Consider the following 27,343-nt stretch of genomic DNA (forward strand, 5'->3'; position numbering starts at 1 on the left):
TATATTAGGGAAGTTTTATGGTGTATAAGTTAATCAATTTGTTTGATTAAGTATTGTCATAGGACTTATCATTGATTTTTCACGCCATATATTTTTTTGTCGATTCTCTATTACTATAAAAATTAATGACAAAGAGAAATGGAGGGAGAGAAAGAGTTTAAGATATAGTGAGTTTGATTTATTGGTCAAAATAGTCCTTAAATTAATCCCGTGAAAAAGTAAGATGTTAAAAATTTAATTCTCAGCATTAAAAAAGTATGGGTAATTGTTTGTCACGGAAAAAACAAAAAAGATTATTAAGGAGGTCCTACCGGGAGTCGAACCCAGGTCGCTGGATTCAAAGTCCAGAGTGCTAACCACTACACCATAGAACCACCACATGTTCATATTTCACATAGTGTAAAAATAAATGAAAGACGAAATAAGCTTTTACCACTGCTTGCCAAAGAAATACAAACTTCTACAGATATAATAACGGTCAAATTAAATCATTCAACTATATATAATAATAACTATTAATTAGGATCTTTCAAAAAAAAAAAAAAACTATTAATCAGGTTCTCCTACACCTTAAATTGGAACTTTTTCTCTTTAAACTTCAATAAAAAAGTTTTTTTTAAGCTTGTTGACTGTGTGAATTTCTATAAATGCTAGTGACTCAGACATAACAATGATGCGGGATGAGAACAATTTATATCCTCCTCGCCCATAAAATTGATGTGATATGGGTAACCTTGTCTCCAATTCCTGACATGAGTGAAAAATAGAACCACAAAGTTGTATCCAATCAGGTTTAGGTATATGTGTCCCGTCCTTCCTCCGCAATAACTTGGAGTGTATTATGGTACTTTTATAAATAAAAAAATAAAAAAGTTTAAGACTATGTAGTTTCAACAATATGAACAAATGAAAGAAATAATTTGTTTTAAAAATATATCCAACCACGTAACTTAGAAAACTAAGTTGCGGGTTATGTTGCGCCTTGATCCACATGCATCCTCCAACATCATTTATCTAAAAAAGACAAATTAAACTCTCATAATCCTTCTAGGTTGTTAGGAATAGAGATTCGATCATTTCATGGGACCAATGTTGGATAGACGAGGTGTTGGTTGTTAGGAAGTTAGACATTAATATTTCTTAGTTTACGCTCTGCTAAGGTTGCATATCTTGTAGATGAGATTGGAGAGTGGAACTCTAGGAAGCTTCAAGAGTGACATCCAGTGCAATTAATGCATACAATTCATGCCATTGGGCATATTAGGGAGTTGATATTACTTTCTGCCCATGGGGAGTCGATGATTACTCTATTACTTTTGGTCATAATGTGTTGTGTAACTTTAACATCGATAGGACAGTTTTCTATCGGGGACCAGGTGTGGAAAATTGATGCTCAGGAAAGAGTCTAACTATTGTCATCATTGTGGTGATGTTACTGAAACCACTCTTCATGTCCTTAGGGACTGTCCAATGGCTTTGCTGGTTTGGATTAGTAAAGTTGATGTCCAGCTTCGGAGCAGTTTTTTATAGCGAATTTGGATTATTGGATTGACCAAAACCTGCTAAGACCAACATGGGCTAGCTTTTAGACGACAACGTGTCATGCTTTGTGGGTGTGGAAAAACAAATTGATTCATGACAATGATATCGTTATACCAAGGTTTCCATGGCAAAACATCAGCCAAAGGGTTCAGTTGTATCATACTCATGCTAGTGCTAGTCCTTCAATTATGTAGTTGAATCGTTGAAGAAATCTAATAGAATCCTCTGGATTTTGGATGGATTTGACTCAAAAAAAATGGTGTTTCTAAAGGCGTGTTCACCATTGGATGTGAAGGAGTGCTCGGGGATAAATATTGATTGAATTTGCAAATTTTCTAAGAGGTTAGGTGATTGTAATGCCTATATAGCATAATTATGGGGGGTTTATGAAGGTTTGATGTTGGCTAGGACTCGTGGCATTAACAAATTGGATATTGGTGTTGATTTATTAGTAGTGGCTACATCAACCGTTGCTGGTGAAGGAAGCACAATTGTTGGGTGGAGTCTCATGCAAAATATTAGGCGTTTGCTTCGCTTAGATGGGGAGGTTCAAGTTAGTCACATCTTTAGAGAAGCTAACAAATGTGTGGATGCTTTGACAAATATGATGGGTGAAGACATTTTCTTCTTTATTTGTAGCTAATTATGATGGTATTTCGCCACCACAAGTAGTTAAGCGGTAGTTGTCCTTCTCTTTGGGCTTCATCCCTCTTGTATTCCCCCACCCCCTAAAAAAAAACTTGTATTTTACGAACCCACCAACCGCCAATGTCCTTATTCTCAAACACCTTATCCCACTTTACCCAATTGACTTTCCTAGCTTCCTTACTCCCCCCTAATAAAAACATTTAAAAACATATTCAATATAGGAGAAAAGAGATATGGGAGACTTAATGAGGGAAAAATAATAGATTGGTAATGAGGATTATCCTTTGATAACAATCATACTGCAATTTATGATTGGCGATGTATCATTTGCAACGCATATCACTCGTAAATAAAATACTCACCTTCGATGAAAGATACATTTTCTCGTTCATATTTACGTTTGGGATCTTCTAACACTCATATTGACTTGAGCCTGGAGTCAAAGTCATCATCTGCCGCATCGAAGCAACCCATCTCGCCGTCTCACGTGCACCTCATATCAATACTACATTATAATATTATTTTCTAAGTTTCCAAATAAACATTTCTTTAAGAGATGCTTAAATTACATTATTCTCTCATCTTATGTCAATGTTATTACCCTTTTATATTTACTAGTACTTGGACTCATGCGATACACGGGAAGTTAATTATCTAAATTTTGATATTTGTAAAATTGCATTATCATATATAAAAATAAAAACACTAATTTGTTATATGTTTGAATCAATTTTGACAAAAATTACTCAATAAAAAAAAATGAAATAAAACACACATGCATGCACGCACGCACACTCGCGTGCGCACACACATACAAACACATATAAACTTGAACTCCGTAACACATTGATAAAACAATCTTGTATGTATTTTCTTATAAACATAGTAGCAAGTGATGAAGCATTGTGGATATGTCATGGAAAAAGTTATAATATATATAAATGAATATGTGTATCAAAACTAAACATTGGGATAATTAATATAATGAGAATGTAGAATTTAAAGACACTAACGGGTGCTGGTAGTGTTAGAGTAATGACGGGGCCTTTGCAATATTGTGGTTGTGGCCTAGTATGATTCTGGGGCCACAACCTGTGAATCCGAAAAGTCCATTACTCCATGCTAATAAGCTAGTTTGCATGGGTATGTTTTTCTACTTGGCGAAGCACAAAAGTATTTGGCCTTTGTTGTGCAAACATTAAGTAATCATATGCACAAAAGGTTGTTGAGTGAAACAATAAGAAAACCACCAAGAAAAGTTGCAAATGAAATTCCATTACTCAAGTTTTAGATGGAGATTATGCTAAGAAGTGCAATGGTTTCTCAGTTTAAATAGGAGAATTGTACTAAGAAGGGTGTTTATGAGGAAATGTGTTTCTGCATGCACAATTGGAATGTTTTAATGGAACTTGCAAAGAAAATCAATTGAAGTCTTTTTTTTTTTTTTTTTTTTTCACATAACCATGGCAAAAAAAACTATTGTTATTTAATATAGTGATTTAGTACTATTTCAAAAACTATCAAACTAAAAAAAACATAATGAATGAAATGTACGTATTTCCAAATTATACTATCTATGACCGTTTATCCTCTCTTTTTATTGGTCTAATGCGTATAAATCATGAACAATATTTTTTTTTATGAAACTTTGGTTTAAGTTATTTTGATTTTGATTGAAATTCTACGTATAGATAATAAATATTTTACACTTTCCTATTGTAACATATTATACTTGTCTTTTTCAATGGTATTAACAATAAAACAAATATAGTATAAATTCTTATCTTTTTTTAATAACATCAACAAAATATCATTCTTATATTCAAATTTGCTTTTAAGCTCAAAACCATGTATTTTTATTTTATTTTATATATATATATATATATATATATATATATATATATATATATATATATATATATATATAGTATAGATAAACCAAGATTATTCTATATCCTTAGTCCTTTCAGCCACTTCCGCAATATTTGACACCTTCCCATTATAAAAAATAAAAATAAAAAATGTTATTGCGCTCCAATCAGATGCACATCTTAACTAACCAAATTAGATGAGACATTTGACTACCAATCTTTCCATTACATACCTATTCTATAATATATAACTAGACATCTAAGTCAAATTATTTTCAATGAATAATGATTTAACTCGTAAAGGAATGTTGTCTATGTAATCTTAAAGGAAACTTTAATGGAACATTTCTTTCAGTATAGTACAGTTGCAGGATATGCAAAAGGGAGGACAAATTTCATGTTCTTGATTTGGTTTGCGACTTCTTGGGTTCTCTGGAAGGAAAGAAATAACAGAATTTTCCGGGGCGAAGAGATCTACTCTTAAGCTTCTGGAAAATATAAAACTTCTTTCCTTTTGGTGGCATACGGCAAAATTTACAGCATTCCCTTATAAGTTTCATGATTGGTGCCAAAATCCTTTGTTGTGCTTGGGTGGTGCATAATTTTTGTTTCCTTGTTGTTTGAACTCTCTTGGTAATCTTTGGGCTATTCACTTTGGTACACCTTGTTCTGGAGAGATAGTTGGTTGTTAATATATTTCATTTTAATTTCTTAAAAACTATAAGGATCATATTCATTAATCTAGTTGTGTTATTTTTAATAGGCAGTATTAATTTAGTTGTTAACATTATTAAATTTAATTATTTTGAAAGATAAATTTATCATACAATAATAAAATAAATTTAATCAATGTAGTCAAATTCTTAGATCATTTTAAGAAAATTATCCGTTTAATAATACTACTAGCTATCAGTAACAATTATCTTATTGAAAGAAAAAAAAAACTATATTGAATATATAGCTGTATATTTAGCAACAACATTGGTATAGCAAAAGGAGTTAGTCTATTACATTACAATGTGACAAATTACGATTTAAATCTCGATTAAATGAGTTGTCGATATAAAAAATAATATAATAAGTAAAATGAGAGTCCCAAACAAAACCTCGACAAACAATAGTCTTGAAAGGAGCAATAATTGACCCATCCAGATATATCTAACAACAATTGGGGGAGAAGAATTTTTAGGGATAATACTTGGGTGACATTGTGGTTGGTGACATTGACCAACCACAATGTCACAAGTGTACAAAGAAACAAAAAAATATTGTGAAAGAGAAAGAAGAAAGATATTTGTGACATTGTGGTTGACCAATGTCACAATGTCACCAACCACAATGTCATCCAAGTGCTACCCAATTTTTAGAGTGATGAGATGGTGTTCAACATAAAGTTAGGGAATACTTTAAGGTTTTGTTTGTTTTTGAGTTTGAAAAGGAAGAGAGGGGAGGAATTTGGAAAGAAAAAAAAAGAGTCAGTGGAGGAAATAGAGGACAATGGCAGAGGAGAGGGATTTGAAATGTTAACTTTTCTTCATAATACAAAACTCTCTTCATTTGGAAAACTCAAAAATTATACTTGTGGAGAATTTTGGAGGGTTTTTGAAGATTTATAGGAATGTTTCAAATTTAATATATATCGTTATAATATTTTTAAAATTAAAAATATGGTAATCATAAGCGTTAACTTATCATTACCTAAAAAACACCTCCTTTAAAAAATGTGAAAAACTTCTCTATTTTCCACCCCCGTCCATGGGTACCCGCCCAAACCAACCCCAATTTGACGGGTTTTCCCCAATTTGACTGGGCTTTCCCCAATTTTAAAATACGGGTACGGGGCGGGTAACAGGGATATATGTACCCACCCCGAACTCATACCCAAACCCTACCCGAATGTAGAAAGGTCATGTTTTTGTTTTTGTTGAGGGGGTTTATAATGATATGTCATGTTATTTGGTTTAATAATTGTCATGATATAAGAACTTTTATTGATAGTTAAAGGAGAAACCGAATTATTCGATAAGGAAATGTTAAAATGAACGCAAATTGTTGGATAATGCATTACAATATTACCATTGAAGTTTAATAAAAACTCTTTTTTTTATTAAAAATATTGATTCCACTGCGGGGATGGGGATGAGGCGGGAATACCCGAACCCATTAAGGACGGGGACGGGATTCAATTTCTCATCCCCGTTGGATATTGATAGGGTAACATGTAAGTATATAGGAGTAAGGACTGGGGATGGGGAAGATAAAATCAGTCTCCTCACCGTCCCATTGCCATGCCTACCCTCCAAACTCCTAAACTATGCGCTCAAAAAATGCTTACAAAGAAATTTATATTTATTTCACATAGTGTGGTATAATCATATTAGTAGTTTGTGAAGAAATAGCATCAAGGGGTGGTGGCGCAGTTGGCTAGCGCGTAGGTCTCATAGCTTCTGAGTAATCCTGAGGTCGAGAGTTCGAGCCTCTCTCACCCCAATAACTATTTTTTTTTCTTTTTTAAATTTTCTCAATGATTCCAATTCCAGTAATTAACAACGTTGAACTTGAAACAAAGACAAAAGCAAAAGACACGCTGCGTAATGCTTAAAGCATATGTTTTGATCGAAAAGAGTGAAAAAGCAAAAGCATAGGCCACGTTATGCCATGTTACATTTCTTTCTTATCCATTATTATGATTTGATCATAAAATGTTCAAGGGATAGACCTAGAATTTTAATACCATAAAATGTTGTTTTTTATTGATTTTTTCAAATGTTATCAAACGCCGATATTTCTTATTGAAGGTGTCTCCAAATGTCTAACCGGTATTGCTAATATGTATTGGTGTCTAACATTGAAGCACGTTGCACTCAAAATATCATTTTTATTTTTTTAAATTACTACCGGTGTCTTCGTGTTGGTATCATTATCGTGTCTGGTATCTGTTTTGTTTTTTCATTGTTCAAATGTCAAAGGCATAAAATACCCAACGCAAAGATTTAAATAAAGGAGATAATTTATGCAAATAAACTGAGTGTAGTTGGGTCTTTTCATTGAATGACAAAATGAATCTGTCTACAACGGAGTAAAAGAATAACTACTTCTGTTTAATCTAAATTTCTAGCCGAATACCACTCTTGGTTCGCGAGAAAAATTTTGCGAAACCAATTCGACCCTTCTCAGAACTGGCGTGATTTGGCAAGGTCGCTGATGAAGTAGAAGAAGTCGATGAAAGTGGTGAGCTTTCCTCATATTTGTTCAGGGAAGCACCGGAGCTACCATCAGCCAACCTAGAAGAAGTGGAGTCTCTCTTAGGTGAAAATGTGCCATTTGAATGCATCCTCCACATCTCTCCACCAGCATGAGCAATGATTGCTGGACTTGCGGGAATGCTAGCAGTGTCAATAAGGAAATCCTCAAGTGTGGCCAGGGATTTCAGCTGGTTCCCCAAAGATGCTATTGTTTTCTGGCATTCGGCAAGCTTTCCGGCAGCGAGTGCTAGGTCCTCCTGACATAGAAAAGATCAAATGCATTGCATGAGTGCAGCTACATTGAAAGTATATATATGCTTCTTCCGATTTCAAATATAAGCAAAAAAACATAATAGTCCAAAATAAAAGCAAAATATAACCTAGTTAATGATATCAACCCTATAATATCTTAGATGTTATTTTCCAATAACCTATTTTTATGAAATAAATTTCTATGAAGTATAGTTTGAGGAATGCAATCATTTTATGGATGTCAATGATGACCAACCTGCTTGATTTTCTTTTCTCCATACAAGCTAGCTGTTGGCCTGAGTATCTCTTCCTCCAATTCCCTACACTTCACTGCAATTTCTTCAGACATGGCCCTCTCCTTTTCAACCTCTGCTTCTAAGAAATCAACCTTCGCACATTTCCTTTCAAACTCTTCCACCAGGTCCTTACACTTGGCCGCAATTTCGTCTGACGCAGCCCTCTCCTTAACAATCTCTGATTCTAACAATTCAAGCTTTGCACATTTGCTTTCTAGCTCTTCCTCTAGACCCTCACATTTTATTGCAATTTCATGTGACATGTTCTTCTCCTTATCAACGTCAGCTTCTAATAAGCCAAGCATTGCAGACTTGCTTTCTAACTCTTCCTCCAGGTCCTTACACTTCATCACAATTTCATGCAACAAAGCCCTTTCCTTATCAACCTCTGCTTCTAATAAGTTGACCTTGGAAGATAGCGTGTGAGAGTCTGCCTCCATGCTCATTAGGCGATTTTCTATCGTTTGCTTTGATTTGTAGGCATTTTCTAGCTCAATTTGAAGCTCCTCCAATTTCTGAACTGCCTCCTTTAACTGAAGATGCGACTCCTCGATACACTCTTCACTTTTCATCAAAGCTATCTCTAGTTCAGCTTTATCTGCTTGCACCTTCTCTAACTTCCCTTTTAGTTCATCCATTTGCTGAGTCATGATGTCAAATTCAGCTCTGAGAGTACTTTCTTTGTCAACGCATTTATCGGCAACAACCAACTCCTCAACAAAGCTGCTTGCGTTCTTAGTCTCAGGCAATGCAGCGAGTCGTTCCATTTCAAGAAAATCGTCCATCAGATCTATTTTAAGAGAACTTGATGGATCAGCTTGTCGGCAGCACTTTTCATTCTTGAATTGATCAAGCTCGGCAATTAGCGCAGACGCCCACGAGTCAGAACAACTTGGTTCACACCTGTTTTCTGAACCATTCATCTTGAGGATATCACAATCCACCGCAGTTAGCCTCTCCGTACTGTCCGACTGACTATCTGTGAGAGATTCAACGCAAAATGAGGATGAAGCAATGGATTTATGATCTTTTGAAGCTATTGTCTTCAATCTCCGACACTCAGACTCAAGCTTGGCTACTTTCTTGATGCTTTCTAAATGTTGCTTACTAGCTGTCTCGGCTGCTTGGGTGCTCAAATCCCTCTCAACAGTTCTGATTTTCAGCTCTTCCGATTGAACTAGGATCTCGTGCCTGAGAGCCATATTCTCAGTCTCCAACCATTCGACCTTTTGACGCATATCACGTTCAATAGAAGATTTGGTATTTGAAGCATCTAATTTCTTCTGGAGCTCAACGAGCTTGCTCTCGAGTTTAACTTTGTCTGATTCCAATTCGTGAGTCTTTTCGGCTACGGCGTCTTGGATATTCGCTTCGTGCTCTTCTCTTGTTTGTCTTAGCTGCCTAACGCACTCCTTAAGTGCTCCATCTAGATGAGTGACTCTATCTTCAAGAGATGAATTCCTGAGAGTGACTGTGTCAAGGTTCTTCTTTAAAACTGCTACTTCATTTTCAGCCTTTTCCCAGCCTAAGCAAACAAATAAAAAGGCTCAATTAAGACTACAAAAAAGGGAGAAAAAGAATAGGATGGCAAACAATATATCCAGGAAATGGAATCATACAAACAGATAACTACGTGCCAATGTAAGAAAATAATTCTAATTCTAATATATCACATGAACCTCTTAATCTAATATAATAATGACATTATAATTCAGAAGCAATTTGAATTTTGCTTTTGATAAACCCTATCTAAGTCCTAACCTAACTCCCATTTATGAGGTGAAACTTAGGATTTGGAGTTTTTGCAGTCACTGGTGACTGTTGAATAGAGACCGAACGGTACAGTATCAACACATATCCAAGAAAGGATAGAATGGTAATCAAGTAATAGAGTATAGTTAGTGATTTTTCCGAGAATTACAGAAAGCAATAGATGAATGTACTTAGTTATTATTAACATACCTGCTATGGCTTCTTCAGCGACTTTTGCATGCTGTTTAACCAAGTCTTCTTTGGCATTGACATTAACAAGAGCAGCAGATAGCTTCTCAGATATATCCCTCGACCCGTCATTTAGATCTTCTTCTTTTCCATTCGATATATTAACAATAGCAGCAGATAGCTTCTCAGATATATCCCTCGAACCATCATTTAGATCATCTTCTTTTTCATTTGATTTATTTTCATTTTCTCCATTTGCATCTACCTCTGATGAACCACCATTTATGATGCATGTAGTAGGTAAAGGTGTTGATGCAATGTCATCGGGAAGTTGTTCATTGATAACTGAACAATCATCAACATCTTCAGCACAAGCTACAGCTTTTGAGGTGACATCAGGTGAATAATTGCTTCCATTGGAAGATTCCTTTGATACTTCCTGCTTTCAAGTTTCAATGACACAAAAATACTAATCAGAAATGAAAGAAAAAAGCTGGTCTAACACAAGTGTTTAGGGCACGAGGTGTGCGAGTACTGTAAACCCCGGATTGCCGAATTTGATTTCTAATGATAAAAAAAATACTTTCAACACTCCTTAAGTAAAAACTTCTTCCTGAACAAGTCTAGGAAAGATAACTAACCGCGGAACTTGACTTTATCAATAGAACTTACCGATTCAAGACCAACTGTTTCAGTCTTTTCAGACACTCATCTTACAGAAATTTTATTTATATTACAAGATTCACACAAGCATAGCTAAGAAAAATGTGGTATGTGGTATATGGTATGCAATGTGTTGCCTATTATATTATTATCGCAATACTCTCTTTTGCATGAATCTGGTACATTGTACGCAGGAAGGTGAATTCAGTAGCAGTGTTTATTGAGAAAACCCAGTAACTATATTCAAAAGGATGCTTATGTAGAACATATTTACACAGTATTATTATAATATCATCAGATTGGAGAAAACAATAGTAACTTAAGTAACTTGGCAGTAAGTGAGTGAACCTCGTGTTTTCCATACATGAAATAAATGAAATTCAAATTCAAATCTCGTGACTAATACTTATGAGACATCCAAAGAACACAGATAATCTTTCATACCTGTTCATCAGAAAACTTCTCAGAATGAGAGGAAACTGATCCTGAACTCTCAGCTTCGCCCGGACTCTTCTCGGAAGACTTTCGCTTCCATAACCATCTCTTCTTATCCGTCATTGTGTTTACCAATCAAACACCAAATCAACTCAACACAAAAGAGCATTCATCTGCACACATTTTTAACCAAAATGTTCACAAGATCAGTCAAAACTCAATACAAAATCATGTTAATTCAAAATGTTTCAATATACTATAATCAAGAGAAAACTTGAACAAACCCTAGCCAAGTTGTCAACTTGTCACAGAATAAACACATTCAACAGAAACCCAGAAACAAAAATACACTTTTTCTTCAATAATCTCAATGATGCATACAACAAAAAAATAAAATAATGAAAAGATGAAAACTTTTTCTAACAATCACAACCAACTTTCCTTATAAGAATAAAAAAAAACTAACTTTAAGAGAAGTTTGAGCTAGAAATCATTGAAACCCATTTTTCCTACACAAAATTCAAATTTAAAAATCCAAACAGCAACATTACATTTTGCAGCATATTTACTAGCCAAGTCTTCAACTTGTTACAGAACAAATACATCCAACAAAAACCCAGAAACAAAACACACTTTCTCTTCAACAAATTCAAAAAAAAAATCAAAAAATTCAAAAACAAAAAAAAAACAACTTTGCTTAAAAAAATGAACTTTATGTTGATTGAAACAAATAAGAGAAGTTTGAGCTAAACATCACTGAGACCCATTTTTCCTACACAAAATTCAAATTTAAAAATCCAAATATCAAACATTAAATTTTCTGCAAAATTTTCTGACCCTATGTGATAAAACAGTGGATGGTTACTGTCAATTTCTCATTCAACTTAAATGCATTGAACATTCCCATAAAAATCTAATCTTTACCAAAAAAAATACAGTTCTTTTAATAAAGTTTAATTATGAACTGTTAAATAAAGAAATGAAATAGTAAAAAAAAAAAAAAATGAAAACGAAATACCTTTGACTAGTGATGATGGCAACTGAACTGAACCAAATGAAAGGAAACAATAAATGGAAGCAAATGAAAGGTGAGAGTACAGAGTGGAGATTTAAAGACTGTTTTAATGTGAAAGAAAATGAAACGGGTGCATAGTAAATGATAGCAATAAATTAATAATATTAATAAAAATAGTAATAAAAAAACAAAAACATTTAAATAATCAGATGATAAAGAATTTCTTTCGACTTATTCATGGATAGGAGGTGGGCAAACTTGGACCAACCTGTATGTACCCAATGCAATCAGGCCCATTCGATTTGGGTTAATACGGATCACGGGTTGATCGGATGGTTGACACAGGTTGCAATGAGAAACTGATATTGAAAATGGTTTGCAACGGACTTGTATGTAGCACACGATTGGTTGTTCGATTTGAGGGTTTGGGTTCGAACCCGAACCGAACTGATGCCCACCCCTATCCAAGGGTTTTGCAAATGGAATAATGTTAAATTTTTAATGGCTCAGTCGATTAGTTCATACAATTGTGCGTAAATGATATTTAATTTAAAAATAAATAAATATACTGGTATTAATAATTAAAAAAAATGGGCAGGCAAAAAATCTGTAAAATGTGTCAGTAAGAGTAACAGTGAGTGTTCACATAGGAACGCAACAAGAACAAAGGTAGCAGGTAATGGATTGGGTTAGGCTTCTTTTTCTTGTTTTATTTACATATTAGGTGTTATTAATTATTATTTATATGAAATAAAACTATAGTATAAAAAAGAGGGGCATGTGATATTGAAAATGTGTCAGAGTCATAGTTGTGTGAAATTGAAGGGTGTGCTTTGTGGTAGTGGGGGTGTGTGACCACAAACACTTTTTCAGCTTTTCACGAAAATGTTTTTATTTGTTTATTTTTGAACTTGAACTGCACTTATTCCCGCCCACGGCTAATACTCCTTCATTGTTGGCTTCATTTTCTCATGTTATTATTTGATCAACTCTATGGTATAGAAGGGATCTATATCACAAATAAAATAAAGTAGATTCAGATAGTTAATGAGATCAACCAACTAACTAACGAATTATTAAAAAGAATTTGAATTGGATTTATGAATTTAACAATTTTGTATTAGACTTTATTTATTTTCTAATCAAACTTCAGATTATCAAAAATTATTTCTTTTAGAATCGAAACGTTAACACAAAGATGCATCATATAAAAGTTGTTTTTACCATTGAATCAATAAATCTTATTATTAAATTGTATGTAATAAGATTATTATTGAATAGATAATTTTAGTCTTGGAATTTTTTTTCATTCAATTTCCACAAATTCAAATTTTGTTGTTTTTAATCCATAACATCAACTTATTGGGCCACGTATGATGTCAAAAACTAAAAACAACAAATTTTTAATTTACAAGGACTATACTCAAACAAAAAACTTACAGAAATTAAACAAACACTATAAATACAGGGAATAGAATTGTATTTAAACCTTGTCATCATTATTAGTATTGGTCAAACATGATTTTAATATATTTATTTTTTGTTTTTAGTTCTTATAAGAATTTGTTTGCCACTTCTAGTCTTTTAAAATATTTTTGTTAAAGCTTTTGATTTTGGTTGTTAAATTTCGATCTATGAGGCTGACAAATACTCAAACACCCAATGGTTAATATGCTTTGACTGGTGTATCATGTAACAAAGAACTAGAGTTTGTATATATAGCATTGGTCTCCCTCTTTCTCTACAACTCTAAGCAATATGACCTTAACTTATTCGTAGTAGCCATTGTGAGATTAAACCATTCACATTTTAAACCCAACAATCTCACCATCGAGTTTGAGTTTCCACCTTTCTCATATACTTGATCCAAACAATAGGATTCCACTTGTGCTCCCCCATAAAGCCGAGCCATGGCCACAAAAGAGATAGACGTCATATCTTCATCCGAAATCTTAATACATTAGGTATATGAGTTACATTTTACTCATTCATATGCAATGTAAAACTTAATCACTCACATTTAAACACCAATAGTTATTTATACTTTAGTATTAGGAGAACTTAAAAAATCACTATTAATTTTGGTGAGTCTGATACATATTAAATTTGTCTACTACAAAAATGATTTTAAGTTTATTTATTTTAAATTTTTTGACTAAAATTTGTTAGTTTATCTTTGTAGAATATATTTTTTTTGTTACCTTTTCTTGCATGTATAATAAAGGTCTCATTTTATGGTTTACTTTATGCCTTAGAATTTATGTTTGAATCGGCCTTGTCTAGTGGTGGAGTCAAACAACATGTCCACTGGTCTTTAACACTTAGGAAGATATTGTTGAAATTATAGAGTGATTGGATCAATGGTCTAATATTGAATATGAATGAGTTACATAACAAATATATAAAAGAAATAATTCATTTATTTAATGACTTAAAGTTTTTAAATGGAGATATGGAGTCAGGATCTTTTAGTAGTTTATATCATTAATTCATTGTTTCTTGCGACGTTCCTTTGAACTTTTTTATTTGGCATATCCAAAATACTACTATATATAGAGTTGACAAGTTCATGATGATGACGATGACGACTTGAACCATGCTAGTTCATGGCTTAGAGGATGATCAAATTTTAATAAAAGCATTTGGCATACCCTCTTGGCTTTAAGCTCTAATCATGTCAATCTAAAATGTTTGTGAACAAGATGGCATCAAGATGGAACGGTGAAAAATGCTTTGCACATAGCCACAACTTTCATCAATGTATTATACATGTACACTAAAATATCCACAAACCAAATATTGTTGTGACCCATTTTGCAACTGAGAAGAGGCAACATACATCTATTATTCAAATAAATATTTGGAATTAATGTTTTATGAACACCTTTTTTTTTTTCATACCTCCATTATAACCCTCATGTGACATTAGAGACATTTTTGTAATTTCACCTCACCATTACTCTCTCTTTCATCTTCATCCCTCTTCTATCCCTCACACAGATCTCTCTCTCTCTCTCTCTCTCAAACCTTTCACCCTCCCTCATCACCACCACCGACGCCCACCCACCACACCCCACCACCACCATCGTCCCCCTCCATACTGGTGTCTATCTTCCATCACAATCATCCTCCTCCACCATTTTTCTCGCTTGCGTTTTATTTATTTATCTCTCTCTCTCTCTCTCTCTCTCTCTCTCTCTCTCTCTCAACTGCGTTCTCCTCTATCACCATCATAAGAGAAGGAAATTTTAAATGTTCAGGCTATATATATCTTCTTCCCTTTTCCCTCTCTATGAACACAACCATCGCCACTCTCTCTTTCACCTCGCCACCACCATCACCGTCGTTCGTCAATCACCACCATCGTGCATTTTTTTTCGTTTTTTGTTGCAGATTTGTGTTTTTTCTTTAGATATATGTGTGTTTTTTGGTTCATCCAGCACCACCTCCGCGTGTTTTTGGTCCACTTTTAGTTCGTTTTTTTCCTTCAGATATGCGTGTTTCTTGCTGTTTTGTTGGAACTTGGCAGTTAAAATTTTCTTTATGAGTTGTAAATAGCACACGACTTGGAGGGAAGAAAAGGTAGTACAAAGTGATTTTGATCTTATCCAAACAGGTGAGACATCAACTCTAGTTACTTAATGTGTTGTCCACTTCTCATAGGTGGCATTTAGGATGCACAAATGTTAAATTTGTGCACCATACACAAGTTTTTGTGAACCGTTGGATCATATGAAGAACATGTTATTACAGTAGACTCTCAACACTTGATAAAATAACTTCTTGGATTTCTCTCTCTATGTCTAAGAAGAAAATAACTTCCAACCAAGAACAAAAACAGTGAAGAACAGGATGAATAAGTTTGGTAAACGAAAAATTCATATGTTTCTCAATTGAAGTTATATGAAATCAAAGTTCCAATTCTACTCATGGATATACTTTAGTGTCAAAATCTCCCTTCTGATTTCTCCCAATTTCCTTAATCTTTTGTTGTTTTTCTATATATCAGCAAGTGTAAGAATGAGGACCAGACAAGGGAATTCTAGCAAGATCAACCGTGCAGATTTCTGTATCAATGTTGATTTTTCTAGATCTTGAATTTTACATTTAACACCCAAAGTCTTGAAATCGTCCCAAAAATCAACATTCAATTCAATGAATCAAAGCCATGAAATCAAAGCAAAAAAAGGATATGCATGAGATTTTAGATCTGAATAAAATTCTCCTCAACAACTCTTGCTCAAGACATGAATGATTATTTCATTTTTTATTTGTTAAATTGTAGGTTTTTATTTTATTTAACGAAATTAAATTAAAAATAATAAGCAAGAACAAGAGAAGGAGACGAATTTGATGTTGTTGCTGGTGGTGGTGGGTGGGTGAGAATGGAGGAGAGAATGGTGAAAAGAATCTAGTGGTGAGGGTCTATAACAAAACTATGTTATTCATTTAATCTAATGGTCACAAAAAAACTTGTGCATGGTGCACAAATTTGGTATTTGTGCATTCTAAATGCCACCCTTCTCATAGGTTCCTTCTTAGTTATTTTGATGTATTGTTCATTTCTCATAGGTTCTCTTTTGTTTGCCATAGGTTCTTTATGCATCCAATATTTATTTGTTCATGTCTTTCTTTTTGTAGCATGTGTCATATTAAATATGTTTCATTTGTAGCACATGACTTTTGTTTCACTTGTACATTAATTTCTGAATGATCCTTGACAAAACAAATTATTCCTTAAAGGCCAAAATCTTTTGTACCCATGATTAACAATTAATTCTATTTTGTCTTGCTTGGGTTGACTTTGGCGAAGCAAGTATTAGGTATGGAGAGGAACATTGTTCAGAGAATGTTCTAATGATTTTTGTTTGCTTTGTAACCTGGTATATAAAATTCACTCAAGAGCACAAGTTAAATAAACACTAATATCATAATTCTTAAAATATAATTTAAATGTTTTGTTATCATTAAAAAATTAGAAGGGATTTTTAGATTTTATCTCAACAGAAAGTAGACTTGAGAGGGGTCTGCACCGGCGAGAAGCCAGCGGCATTGACGCGGCGGATTGTCGAAGAAAAAAGTGGAGAGAGAGGGAGAGAGAGAGAGAGAGAGAGCTGAGTTGACACAAAGTTATTGTTTTAAATTAAACTATGTGCCACATGAGGGTGTAAAAGGGGTGGATTGCCGCATGTGGTGGTCTATATATCAGGACTGAATATTTGGTTTATATTAAGGTAATTTGTGTAATTTTCAAGTTTCCATTTTGAAATTTTCAAAAGAGAAATGTTATATTAACAATTGTTTGGCTGTTCAACACCACATATATAGTGTAGATACTATATCATTTTTTAATTAGCTGTTTTTCTTTTTTATAGTCATAAATTGTGTTTTTTTTTATAAATTTATAATTTATTTATTTGTTTATGCATAATTTTAATATTAGTGGTTGAAAGTGAAGGTTGATGAAGATGGCAACGGACTATCATAATGATAATTGGTGGTGGTCATAAAGGTAGCCGGTGGTGATGGTGATTAGAAGTGGATGGGCGTTGATCGGAGTGGTGGTCAATGGTGGTTGGAGTAGTTCCCTATGGTGGTCATATAAATGATCAAAGTGATTGGCGTTGATCGTAGTGGTGGTCGAAGTTGTGGTTGAAATGATGACTGGTGGTTGTCAATGTGGTGGTTGGCGATGGTCGACAATGGTGGTCAAAGTATTGTTGGGTTACTACTAGTGGTGACATGTTAGCGTTAAAAAAATAATACTTATAAAACTTATTTTTGGGTCTTGAGATTTAAGTGAAAATTGATTTCAAATTAAATTAAAAATCAATTCAACAACATTTTATGCGAACATGTTATGTTTATAAATTTGACTTTCAAAATAAAAAAATTCGCAACCTCCTTAAGGGTTTGTTTGTTTTGGGTGATAGTTGAAGGAAAGATTGAGGAAAGGATAGAAAGTGGAAGGATTGACAATCTTTCCATAGTTTAGAAGTTCCTTAAAATGTGAAGGAAAAATTCTGATGATTGGGTCCCACACAAAAAAAGTTTCAACTCTATGTTGAACGGAAAGTGTAGAGAAGAAACTATTTATAGCAAAATTACATAAAAGACCTATAAATGCAAATGATTTTCAATGTTATATTAAAGTATATTGAATCAAAATTAAAATACACTATGTGATAAAGTAACTTCTTACTGCTGTGTTCTATCTTTTTTTTTTTTTGAATAAATATATCTGTGTTCTATCAAAATAAAATCAACGTACGATTTTGTAGTTTTATATTATTAATGAAATTACAATTTTAAATCATACTTTCCTTCCACTTTATTAAATATAAATCTTACTTTCCTTCCACTTTCACTCATACCAAACAACTAAAAAATCATTCCATTTTCCATTCATTTTCTATTCACTTTCTTCTTTCCTTTAATAATCTTTCCTCTTACTATCCTTCCTTTCACTTTCTTTGATCTTCCAAACATACCCTAAATGACCCCTAAATACTTCTTAAATTAAATCATAGTTGTTCTCAATGATAGCGAAAATGAAATTTGAAGTTTGAACGAAATTCTCTATTTATTACTGTAAATTTTATTTTATTTGCTATATTTTTTTAATTTAAAATTGATTAAGATGAGTTTTGATTCGTTTTGTGAAGACTTATTTGATTTAAATTTAATATTAGAATTAATTTAATTCAATTTTTGATTATATAATAAAGAAAGATAATTTTTTTCGTTCAAAATCAAAGATATCTCTGGCTCCGTGTTTAACTATGGAGTTTAACCTTTCGAGTTAATTGAGATACATTTACAAGGTCAATCTCTTCCAATAAATTAAGGAGTCTAAATAGGGGAGCACTTCAGTGCCATAGCAATATGGTGCCATTGTGCCATAGGACCAATTAGAATTTGACACGTGTCAAGGCTTATTAAAATAATAAAAAATAGAAAAAACAAGTTTAATTGAAATAAAAAGAAAGCGATGCAGAAAAAGCACAGAAAACGTGATCCAGCAAACATGTTCTTTCTCGCTTCCAGCAAACGCGATCCAGAAACCACCACCGGTTTTCTTCGCCGTCCGCCACCGTAACCATCAACCACCGCCCTCCGCCGCACTGTTGTACATCAATTTATCACAGGTCGTCGGTTATTCACATCCCTCCTTCTCAATCTCGTATTCGATTGAATCCATATGTTGTTTTGGTGAATAAGATTTTTGGCTTATCAAGATGATTTTTGGTGTGTCAAGGGTTGCAGGAAGGTTGGATCTGTTTGAAGGATTTTGAACAAGAAGACTGGACAGCTGCTATTGGGATGGAAAGTCTCTAAAGAAGGCTTAGATCTTGTTATGTGTATTCAATTAATTCATTTTTGATTACATGTATATTAGATTAAGTCTCTGTCATGTAATTTGGATCTCAATGTGTATATGAAATTAAGTTTTATCCATCAATGAAATCATTTTTTGTTTCAATATTTTTTTTGTTAGTATTATGCTTTCTCATTATTTCTTCATAACAATGGTTACTCTTGATTGAAAACAATGTATTGGTGCTGTTTTGAATCAATTGTAGAATATGGTATACTAATATAACAAGCTTTCCATCAATAATACATAATTAGCTAAATTGTAGACATACTTTATTGAGTTGAATTGGAACCAGATATACTACTTAAAATTTCCTGCTTACTGAATTTTAAAAGGTATTGCGTTGCTTTTCATTCTGCTCTAATGGTTTGAATCTGGTTGATATATACTTACTTTATTTTAAGGTTTAGAATATGTGTTTTTAACTGTCATATAGTTAACAAGATTTTATAGCTGGCAATTAGTTTAATGAGATACTACCTCCTTTGCAAATAAGCTCCTTTTTCCAATTTCACATGTATTAAGGTCATCTCAATGTGTCTATTTTGTATATGGAAGTTCGTAATATAACAAGTTTGTGTTTGTGTTTTTTGCGCGACTGGTTTTGGTCTGCTGTTTGTGCGACTGGTTTTTGGACTTTCAGGAAAACCTGTCTACCTTTACAATATATACATTAAAGGATTTGAATTGCACAACATTGCTGAAACAACATTGCAAAATTGCACAAGTTTGGTTAGGAGTTAGGACTCTGCTGAAACAACATTGCAAAATTGCACAATTAATTTTTGTATATCTTTACAATATATACATAAAGGATTTGAATTGTTAGTGCAAAATTACTAACTAGTTTACACTAATTTTTTTTTTGAATCAGTTAATATTATTCACGACGAGATGTACTAAAACGGTACTGCTCGCGGATAAAACAAAGAAAATCAGAACAAATCAAGGTGCCGCATTTATACGGAACACCTATAGATACTCCCAACAAAAAATACAACTCCACACTAAGAAGCTCAAAAGCTACACATGATGCTAACATATACAATTAAGGAACAGAGGTAGAAATGAACAACTAAAAACAGTCCCTAATGGAAACTGTCAAAATGCAAAATTCAACTATTCCCAGCCAAGCATATCCAAGCATCAAAAACAGCCCCTGAGAACACACCAACAGAGCTGTACGAATCCAAAAAGCAGGAGACACACCAAAATAGCTGCCATTAAAAAACAGTTACCAAATACTCCCCTAACAGAGACTTAATCAGCTCCAAATACAACTCTGTAAATGCAAACTAACTGCACATAATAATTTTCAAAAAATAATCAGCTCGGTTTCTTTCAATTGAGATCGAATGTCAAAGTAATGCTCCAATATTTGTATCATCAAAAGGTGCCTACATTAATAACAAAAAATAATTAGAATCATGATTGTGCGATGAAAAATAATTAGTATAAGAATAGTTCCTTATGAAAAAAAATATGAAATTACCATCAACATAGTTGTGTGACTAACAAACATATCCTCACGTGCTAGCGGGGGCTCATAAGTTGGAGGCGCGGAACAAGATACTCCATCAACCATATTAGTTGTTAATTCTCTAACCTAAAATGATTATGTAACATTAAAATAAGTGAAAGTACATGTAAAACTAAAACAAGTAATCTATGTATCGACTTATATACCTGTGAACTTCTTTGAGGTGCGACACGGCTAGATTGAGCGTGTTTACTTGGAGGAGCACTTCTTTTCTTGGGCTGACGCTCAAGGAAACTTTTATGTCGCTTAGTTCCCTTTGAGCTGGGTTGTTTCTTGAATCCCTTTGGTTGCATAGCATCAGAACTCACAAATGATGGATGATCGTTGTCATTGTCTCTACCTTGTGTTGGACATTCTGTTACTTTCTTGAACATTTCATCTACACTTTTATCAACAAACATGAGACTTTCTTCACTATGCGATGCTGCTACAGTTGCCGCTCTAATGAACTTAGAGACAACTTGTCTGAACATTCGATTTCTAGACAACTTAGGATCTTGTTCAACCTCTTTTCCCCTAAAATCTTGCACAATGCCACAACGGGCTTCTCTTGTCCACCTTCTTAAAATATACATATCAGGAATCACTTTAACATCGTTCAGCTCAAACACTTTTAATGCATGGGAACAAAGTATGCCAAATGTATCATACTTCTTACAACTACAAGTAATGGAAGTTGAAACACGATTAAATGACACTCTAAAAGATCCTTCATGTTTCGTATTAGTAATGACATATTCACATAGAGAGTCAGTTTCATGTCTAATAGGTATAGACAAAGCCAAGAATAACTTAAACTCGTTTTGAAACAACTCAAATATAGTGTGTGTGTATATCTTTCCCATTTGGATTAGTAATGGTGAAGTTTCATACACTAACCTTGCAAGCTTATGTGAGGACTCATAATCACATTTCAGTTCTTTTTCTCTCTTCTCCCCAACAACTCTTTCGAAATGTTTGAAGAATTGCAGGATACCCAAATTCGGTTTTAGACAACATTTAAAGTGAGCATTCAAACTTTCACTAACTTGTGTACTTCGCATGCCAAGTGTTAATGCTTCCTTCATATAACATGCAGCCCATTTTTTTTTTATTTCATAAACTGAGTTGATCCAAGTTGTTCCATGAAGATTATGTTCATTGACCAAGTCAAACCAAGCTTTCTCAAAATCTGCTTCAATGCCAATCTCATACATGCACTTGCTGAAATCTGTTAGCAAAGAAGCTCCTTTCTTCATCCTGTTTCCAAGATGTTTAATTCCATTCTGCAACAAATGCCATGTGCATAAACCATGGTGAGTCTCAGGCATCACTTCTTCAAGTGCCCTAGACATTGCTTGATCTTGGTCAGTGAAGATCGTCTTTGGTTTTTTGTTGTTGTGTGCTTGTAAGAATGTTTCAAACAACCATTTAAATGATGGAATTGTCTCATCATACATTAGAGCTGCACCAAAAATGATCGAACCTCTATAATGGTTGAAACCAGAAAAAAAGGCAAGCGGTCTATTGGCATCGTTGGTACAATATGTGGTGTCCAATGAAACAACATCACCAAAATACCCGTAATCCAAAATCATATTTGCATCACACCAGAACACATTTGTAATCTGTTCATCTATATCCATCTGATATGCATAAAAGAAGGACGGATTCTCCAACAACTGTCGTTGAAAATACTGTGAAAGATATCCAGCATCACCATACACCATACTTCTTTGTCTTTTTGTAGTGATATAGTTTCTTACATCCACCTCTGTAAATCCAACATTAGCGCTATGCCCTGCATGTGTGCTCATAAGTTGATACACTTCCTTCTGCCTTAATCCAGAGTCATCGGCCATATCAATCTCATATGCTTGTACTTCAGTTATCTTTCTATGTGATCGAAGCATGTGCGTTGTCTCTCGATTTAGTAGATCATGGTTATGGTTTTCTACAAACTCATTGATAACCAACTTTCCATTTTTACTCGAAAGTGTAATTCTTGCTAAGCATTTCGTTCTAGTCTCGCCTCTCCGAATTTTTCCTTCATATGCACATTTATCCTCTTTCTTCCGTATTCCTTCCTTACAACAAACAAACCTACATGACGATACACTACCGTCTTTCTTCCAGTTTGTAAAGCGTACTCTAACTCCGAAGCCCTCACGTAAACCATAAGCAAGATAAAACTGTTCAGCCTCTTCTCTAGTGTCAAATTCCATTCCAAGTCTTGGCTTCCAATCATCATTTGAAGAAGCCATGTCAAATACCCAAATGAAGGTACCTGACAAGTAAATAAAAGACGTAAGAACAAGGAGTGTCACTAAACAGGTTAACAATACATCCAAATGAAGGTATCTACTCATACATCAGACCAAAAAACAGAGCATATTTATTGCTCCTAAAAAACCTAATTCATCTAATGTTTAGCTATTAAACAGAGCATATGTATTGCTCCTAAAAAACAGAGCATATTTACCCCTTGCAATGAGTTTACTTCAATCATAAAATAAAACCCTAAATTTCTTAAAATCTAATCCTACAGAATTGAAATTGGTTCAAAAGCTTGTTTTCTTTCCCTAATCAAGTGTAGTTAATCCTTATTTTAATTTTGAGTTCCGTTTTTGTTTGTTCTCATGACCATAACTATTCAAAAGATGAAGAAAAAAAAAGATAAGGAAGAAAGAAAGAACCTTACGATGCCAGACTATCAAGCGACGGCGCGGCGGAGGTGGTCATCGGAGGCGGACGCGTGAATACTAGTTTGGGTGAATGTCACCGCTGCTGCTTGAAGTGGCAAGAAGAAAGAGCGGCAACGTATTCTACGTTTTGCTTTTTCTGCATCGCTTTCTTTTTATTTCAATTAAACTTTTTTTTCTATTTTTTTTATTATTTTAATAAGCCTTGACACGTGTCAAATTCTAATTGGTCCTATGGCACAATGGCACCATATTGCTATGGCACTGAAGTGCTTCCCGTCTAAATATCTATTATATATGGCAACTATGTTGGTTAAAGAAAGAAAAATTGTAAATAAAAAAGTTTAAGTGAATGATAAAATTGAAAGAAAAAACCCTACATCGAAACTTAATATCCCTTTATATACAGGTATTTTTCTACACAGTATGCTGACGCTACAATTTCTTTGTAAACTTATTTTAGTTGACTTAATTCAGTTAGGGATATAGGCACATGTTATGTTAGTATCTCTAGACACAGTCTTCAACTTTAAGGAACTACACATCTGCATTTATAAAGAAAAGGTTCTATATAGTGTTGTTATTGACGTGAAGGCAACGCATGTGTTTTTCCAATAAGAATTGCATTTTAAATTTACTCTTGAAAGTCTCATTGGTGTTATATTTGTATGTTTTTTCTTTGTCTTTGTTTGCAGTTGTAGACATGGATTGTTTCCACCTTAAATGCAGCCTTGTTCAAAGTATGCAAATGAGGGTTTTCCTAATCTTGCCCGACTTAAGCTGCAATAAATATAATTTGAACATTTTTTGTGAACCTACCAATTTATTTTTAGAAGAAGGTGTCATTGATAATTTGAAAAATGTGGTCGTGAGGTAAATATAATTTGAACATAATAAAATGGCTTTTTCTCTTCATATTTTTTTTTCCTATATAAATATATACAATTCCATCTATTTTTTTTTATTGAATACAATGACTCCCATATCCGATTATCTAATGTAATATCATATTTTCAATGCATAGATATAAATGACATATGTCAAATAAATCCAAGGGCTAATAATAAAATCTTAAAATAGAGACTAATTCAGTTGATTCCTCTCATCATCTTCATTGCTGAAACACCAATATCCATCTAGCTTCTTCCACTCATCAATATCCATGGCTGCCTCTCCCTTTTCCTCTCGCCGGTGCCGTCGCCGCCACCCATCACTTTCCTTCCGACAGCGGCCGGATAGTCACCGGAAGCCATGGAGAAGATGTAAAGGATCAAAACTGTATGGATAACATGTTTCTATTCTACATCATCAAACTTTTCAACCAACAACCGAAACCCACACGCCAATTGATGCCTACTTGCTTGCTGATTTATAACTTCAGAATATGATAAATGTACAGAAATCAAATTCTACAGTCTATACTATTTCATTCAGTTCATAAACAAAATGAAGATTTATACAACACATATGAGATAAAAGGGGTAAATTGAAACTATTCGATCTGTGTACATCTCATCTTCACCCACCCCTAAAAAAATACAATTTGCTAGATTATTATTATTCCAAACAAAATTCTCTTTTTCAGCTTCCAAAAAACAAATCTAGAAGGGTTCCGATCAACAACTTCAGAAAACGGTTACTATCCGGCAGCTGTCGGAAGAAAAGAGATGAGCGGCGCCGTGTTGGTTAGTGTTGGTTGCGGGATGGTGGAGTTCGCTCATGACGCTGACGGCAACGAAGAATGGTGTGTGAGGCTAGGGAAGAGATACGCCGCTGGTATAGGCGGAGAGGGGTTCCGTCAGCGGCGGCGGCAATGATAATGGGGGAGGAAGATGGAAAGCTATGAGAGAACAGAACACGTGATTGCTTTCTATTTTTTATTACCTGAATTCTTTAATCGTTAGATTTAATTTTGTCATGTGTCATTCATCTAAGTCTTAAAATGGAGTAAATTGAGGAAACATAAATTGAGCAAAGATGGACTCAACGTTGCAAAGCCTCTATCTATTTTTTAAACTTTGCTCTATCTCAATGTAGCGTCTCAGTCATAAATGCCTTCAGAAATGAAAATTCGTTGTGTGATTGGAGCAAACACTAAGTGCCTGTTTGGTTCAGCGTTTGATGGCCCCCAAACGCGGTTCTGACACTCAAACGCGGTTTCAGCCTTTTTTATTATGTTTGGATAGCTGCAGAATCAATTCTCCAAAACGTGGTTTTGCTTCCAAACGCGAGTCTGTGAAAAGCTATAGATTGGAGCTTCTGCGGCAAAGCACAATTGATTCCAATCAATAATTTTCAATAACAAACATATTTTACCTAATTACCCTTAACCTCTTCTCCAATTTACCCAGATCCATCACTCCTTACAAAACCCACAACCACACAGATCTGTCTTTCCCCTCTATAAGCTTGAGGCCATCTTGCAAGAATTGAGTCATGGAGAGATGGTAGAGTGGGAAAATAATATTGAGAGATTTGGAAAGAAATCGAAATGATAGTGTAATGGAAGAAACACCAGAGAAGAGGGTTCTAGAGAAATCAGAGTGATGCTGGAGAAATGAAAGAGAGCACATAATCTTATTTTCTTTGATTTTTTTTACTATGGGTTGGGTTAATGTTTTTTTCTTTAATGGTAGTGTTATTTTACTATTATGTTTTTTTGCATACGCTGAAATTTTCTTTACACCTTTTGATTCTTATAGTATATTAAAAATTAGTCAATTGATAAAAATAATATTAAAAATAAATGTTATAAATTAATTATTTTAAAATGAATTTGTGAAGCAATAAAAATTCAAATATGATAAGTTCAAATAATTATCTAAAATGATATTTATTTTTAATAACATTAGAAGGATAATTTAGTCACTATACATTCAAAATCAATTTTAATTCAAACTATCCAAACAACATCAACTCATAAGAATCACTTCTGTTAACGTGTATCCAAACATAATCAATTTACATTCAACTCACTTTTAATCAAAATCAATTCTCTCAAACTCAATTCTATCAAAATCAATTCTCGCCACCGCCCTACCAAACACACACTAAGACTAAAGAAATTCAAAAGGCTTATTCTAGCCTAAGGTACAACAAATTCAAAATATATTGGTAACAACAGCTAGAATTTAAAGGCTGCTCTAAGACAATTAAGTCACCATCAAATTTTATTTAAAATAGAGAAAATGTTGGAAAAACTTTTAAATTGAAAAATGGTTTTTGAAGCTAGATTTGGAGTTTGAGAGTTGATTAAGTGTAAAGAATGTATTATCACTCCACAACATAAAAAACGGTTATCTCTAGTTAATTGAAAAAGATTATGCTAACTTTATTTTCTCGTAATTGTTAAATACTGTAAAAATTCAACTTGTCAAATGAAAATATCTATTATTTTGCAATAGATATATATCTAAATAGAGAGTGAAATATGACTTGACAAAAAATAAAGAGAGTGAAATATGAAGCCTTTTTCATTATGTTAAACAAGAGTGGTTCTTTCTCCTATGTATCTTCTAATGCGATTAAGAATTCAACGCTACACATATCTTGAGTTAAAAATGTTTGTCTATTAGTTGTTTTTAAATAAATATTGCTAATTGAATGTTGGAAACATATATTAAGTGCAAAATTAACTATGATGAGTTTGTCTTATTACTGGTTGGTGTATTTTAAATATCTGTTTGTTTAGGGGTTAAAATATTTGTTGTAAATGAGAGTTTTAGAACTATCAAATTGTACTATTTAAGTGTCAACAACTCAATGATTGAAAAGATGCAAAGTCTAGTTTAACATTTTAAAATGATTTTTTCTCTCGATTAATTTGTTTTAAAAAA

The 27,343-nt window shown here is 33.5% G+C and overlaps 2 protein-coding genes and 2 non-coding genes across 6 annotated transcripts; 1 reads left to right on the top strand and 3 right to left on the bottom strand.

The window, feature by feature from the left end:
- Positions 1 to 302: 302 nt before the first annotated feature.
- TRNAQ-UUG (transfer RNA glutamine (anticodon UUG)) lies at positions 303 to 374 on the bottom strand. Its single transcript has one exon. It is a non-coding gene; the product is annotated as a tRNA-Gln (tRNA).
- Positions 375 to 6,466: 6,092 nt separating this feature from the next.
- Positions 6,467 to 6,551, top strand: TRNAM-CAU (transfer RNA methionine (anticodon CAU)). Its single transcript is given in 2 exon segments — positions 6,467 to 6,504; positions 6,516 to 6,551. It is a non-coding gene; the product is annotated as a tRNA-Met (tRNA).
- Positions 6,552 to 7,071: 520 nt separating this feature from the next.
- On the bottom strand, positions 7,072 to 12,070 carry LOC25482469 (filament-like plant protein). Of its 3 annotated transcripts, none has more exons than XM_013611033.3 (5): positions 11,912 to 12,070; positions 10,903 to 11,066; positions 9,817 to 10,234; positions 7,815 to 9,379; positions 7,072 to 7,563 (listed from the first exon to the last, which is right to left on the bottom strand). In XM_013611033.3, exons 2-5 carry the CDS (start codon positions 11,014 to 11,016, stop codon positions 7,168 to 7,170), a joined length of 2,493 nt encoding a protein of 830 aa, XP_013466487.1. In that variant the 5' UTR covers positions 11,017 to 11,066; positions 11,912 to 12,070; the 3' UTR covers positions 7,072 to 7,167. The 3 variants fall into 3 exon arrangements, with proteins under 3 accessions (XP_013466487.1, XP_024631287.1, XP_039689744.1); XM_024775519.2 differs by having other exon boundaries at positions 9,817 to 10,237; XM_039833810.1 differs by lacking the exon at positions 11,912 to 12,070 and adding an exon at positions 11,445 to 11,651 and having other exon boundaries at positions 9,817 to 10,237.
- An 8,574-nt stretch (positions 12,071 to 20,644) lies between these two features.
- Positions 20,645 to 23,069, bottom strand: LOC112418135 (protein FAR1-RELATED SEQUENCE 5-like). Its single transcript, XM_024774402.2, has 3 exons — positions 20,973 to 23,069; positions 20,779 to 20,892; positions 20,645 to 20,683 (listed from the first exon to the last, which is right to left on the bottom strand). Exons 1-3 carry the CDS (start codon positions 23,067 to 23,069, stop codon positions 20,645 to 20,647), a joined length of 2,250 nt encoding a protein of 749 aa, XP_024630170.2.
- Between the last annotated feature and the right edge of the window lie 4,274 nt (positions 23,070 to 27,343).

The sequence above is a fragment of the Medicago truncatula genome, chromosome 1 (genome assembly GCF_003473485.1).
Source record: "Medicago truncatula cultivar Jemalong A17 chromosome 1, MtrunA17r5.0-ANR, whole genome shotgun sequence".
Classification (NCBI taxonomy): domain Eukaryota; kingdom Viridiplantae; phylum Streptophyta; class Magnoliopsida; order Fabales; family Fabaceae; genus Medicago; species Medicago truncatula.

Coding starts and splice junctions, on each gene's coding strand:
- LOC25482469 (XM_024775519.2), bottom strand. CDS start 11,016: ATGACGGATAAGAAGAGATGGTTATGGAAGCGAAAGTCTTCCGAGAAG. Junction 10,238..10,902: donor AGAAGTTTTCTGATGAACAG/GTATGAAAGATT, acceptor GAAACTTGAAAG/CAGGAAGTATCAAAGGAATC. Junction 9,380..9,816: donor CGCTGAAGAAGCCATAGCAG/GTATGTTAATAA, acceptor TTGTTTGCTTAG/GCTGGGAAAAGGCTGAAAAT.
- LOC112418135 (XM_024774402.2), bottom strand. CDS start 23,069: ATGGCTTCTTCAAATGATGATTGGAAGCCAAGACTTGGAATGGAATTT. Junction 20,893..20,972: donor CACCTCAAAGAAGTTCACAG/GTATATAAGTCG, acceptor TAATCATTTTAG/GTTAGAGAATTAACAACTAA. Junction 20,684..20,778: donor GTCACACAACTATGTTGATG/GTAATTTCATAT, acceptor TTATTAATGTAG/GCACCTTTTGATGATACAAA.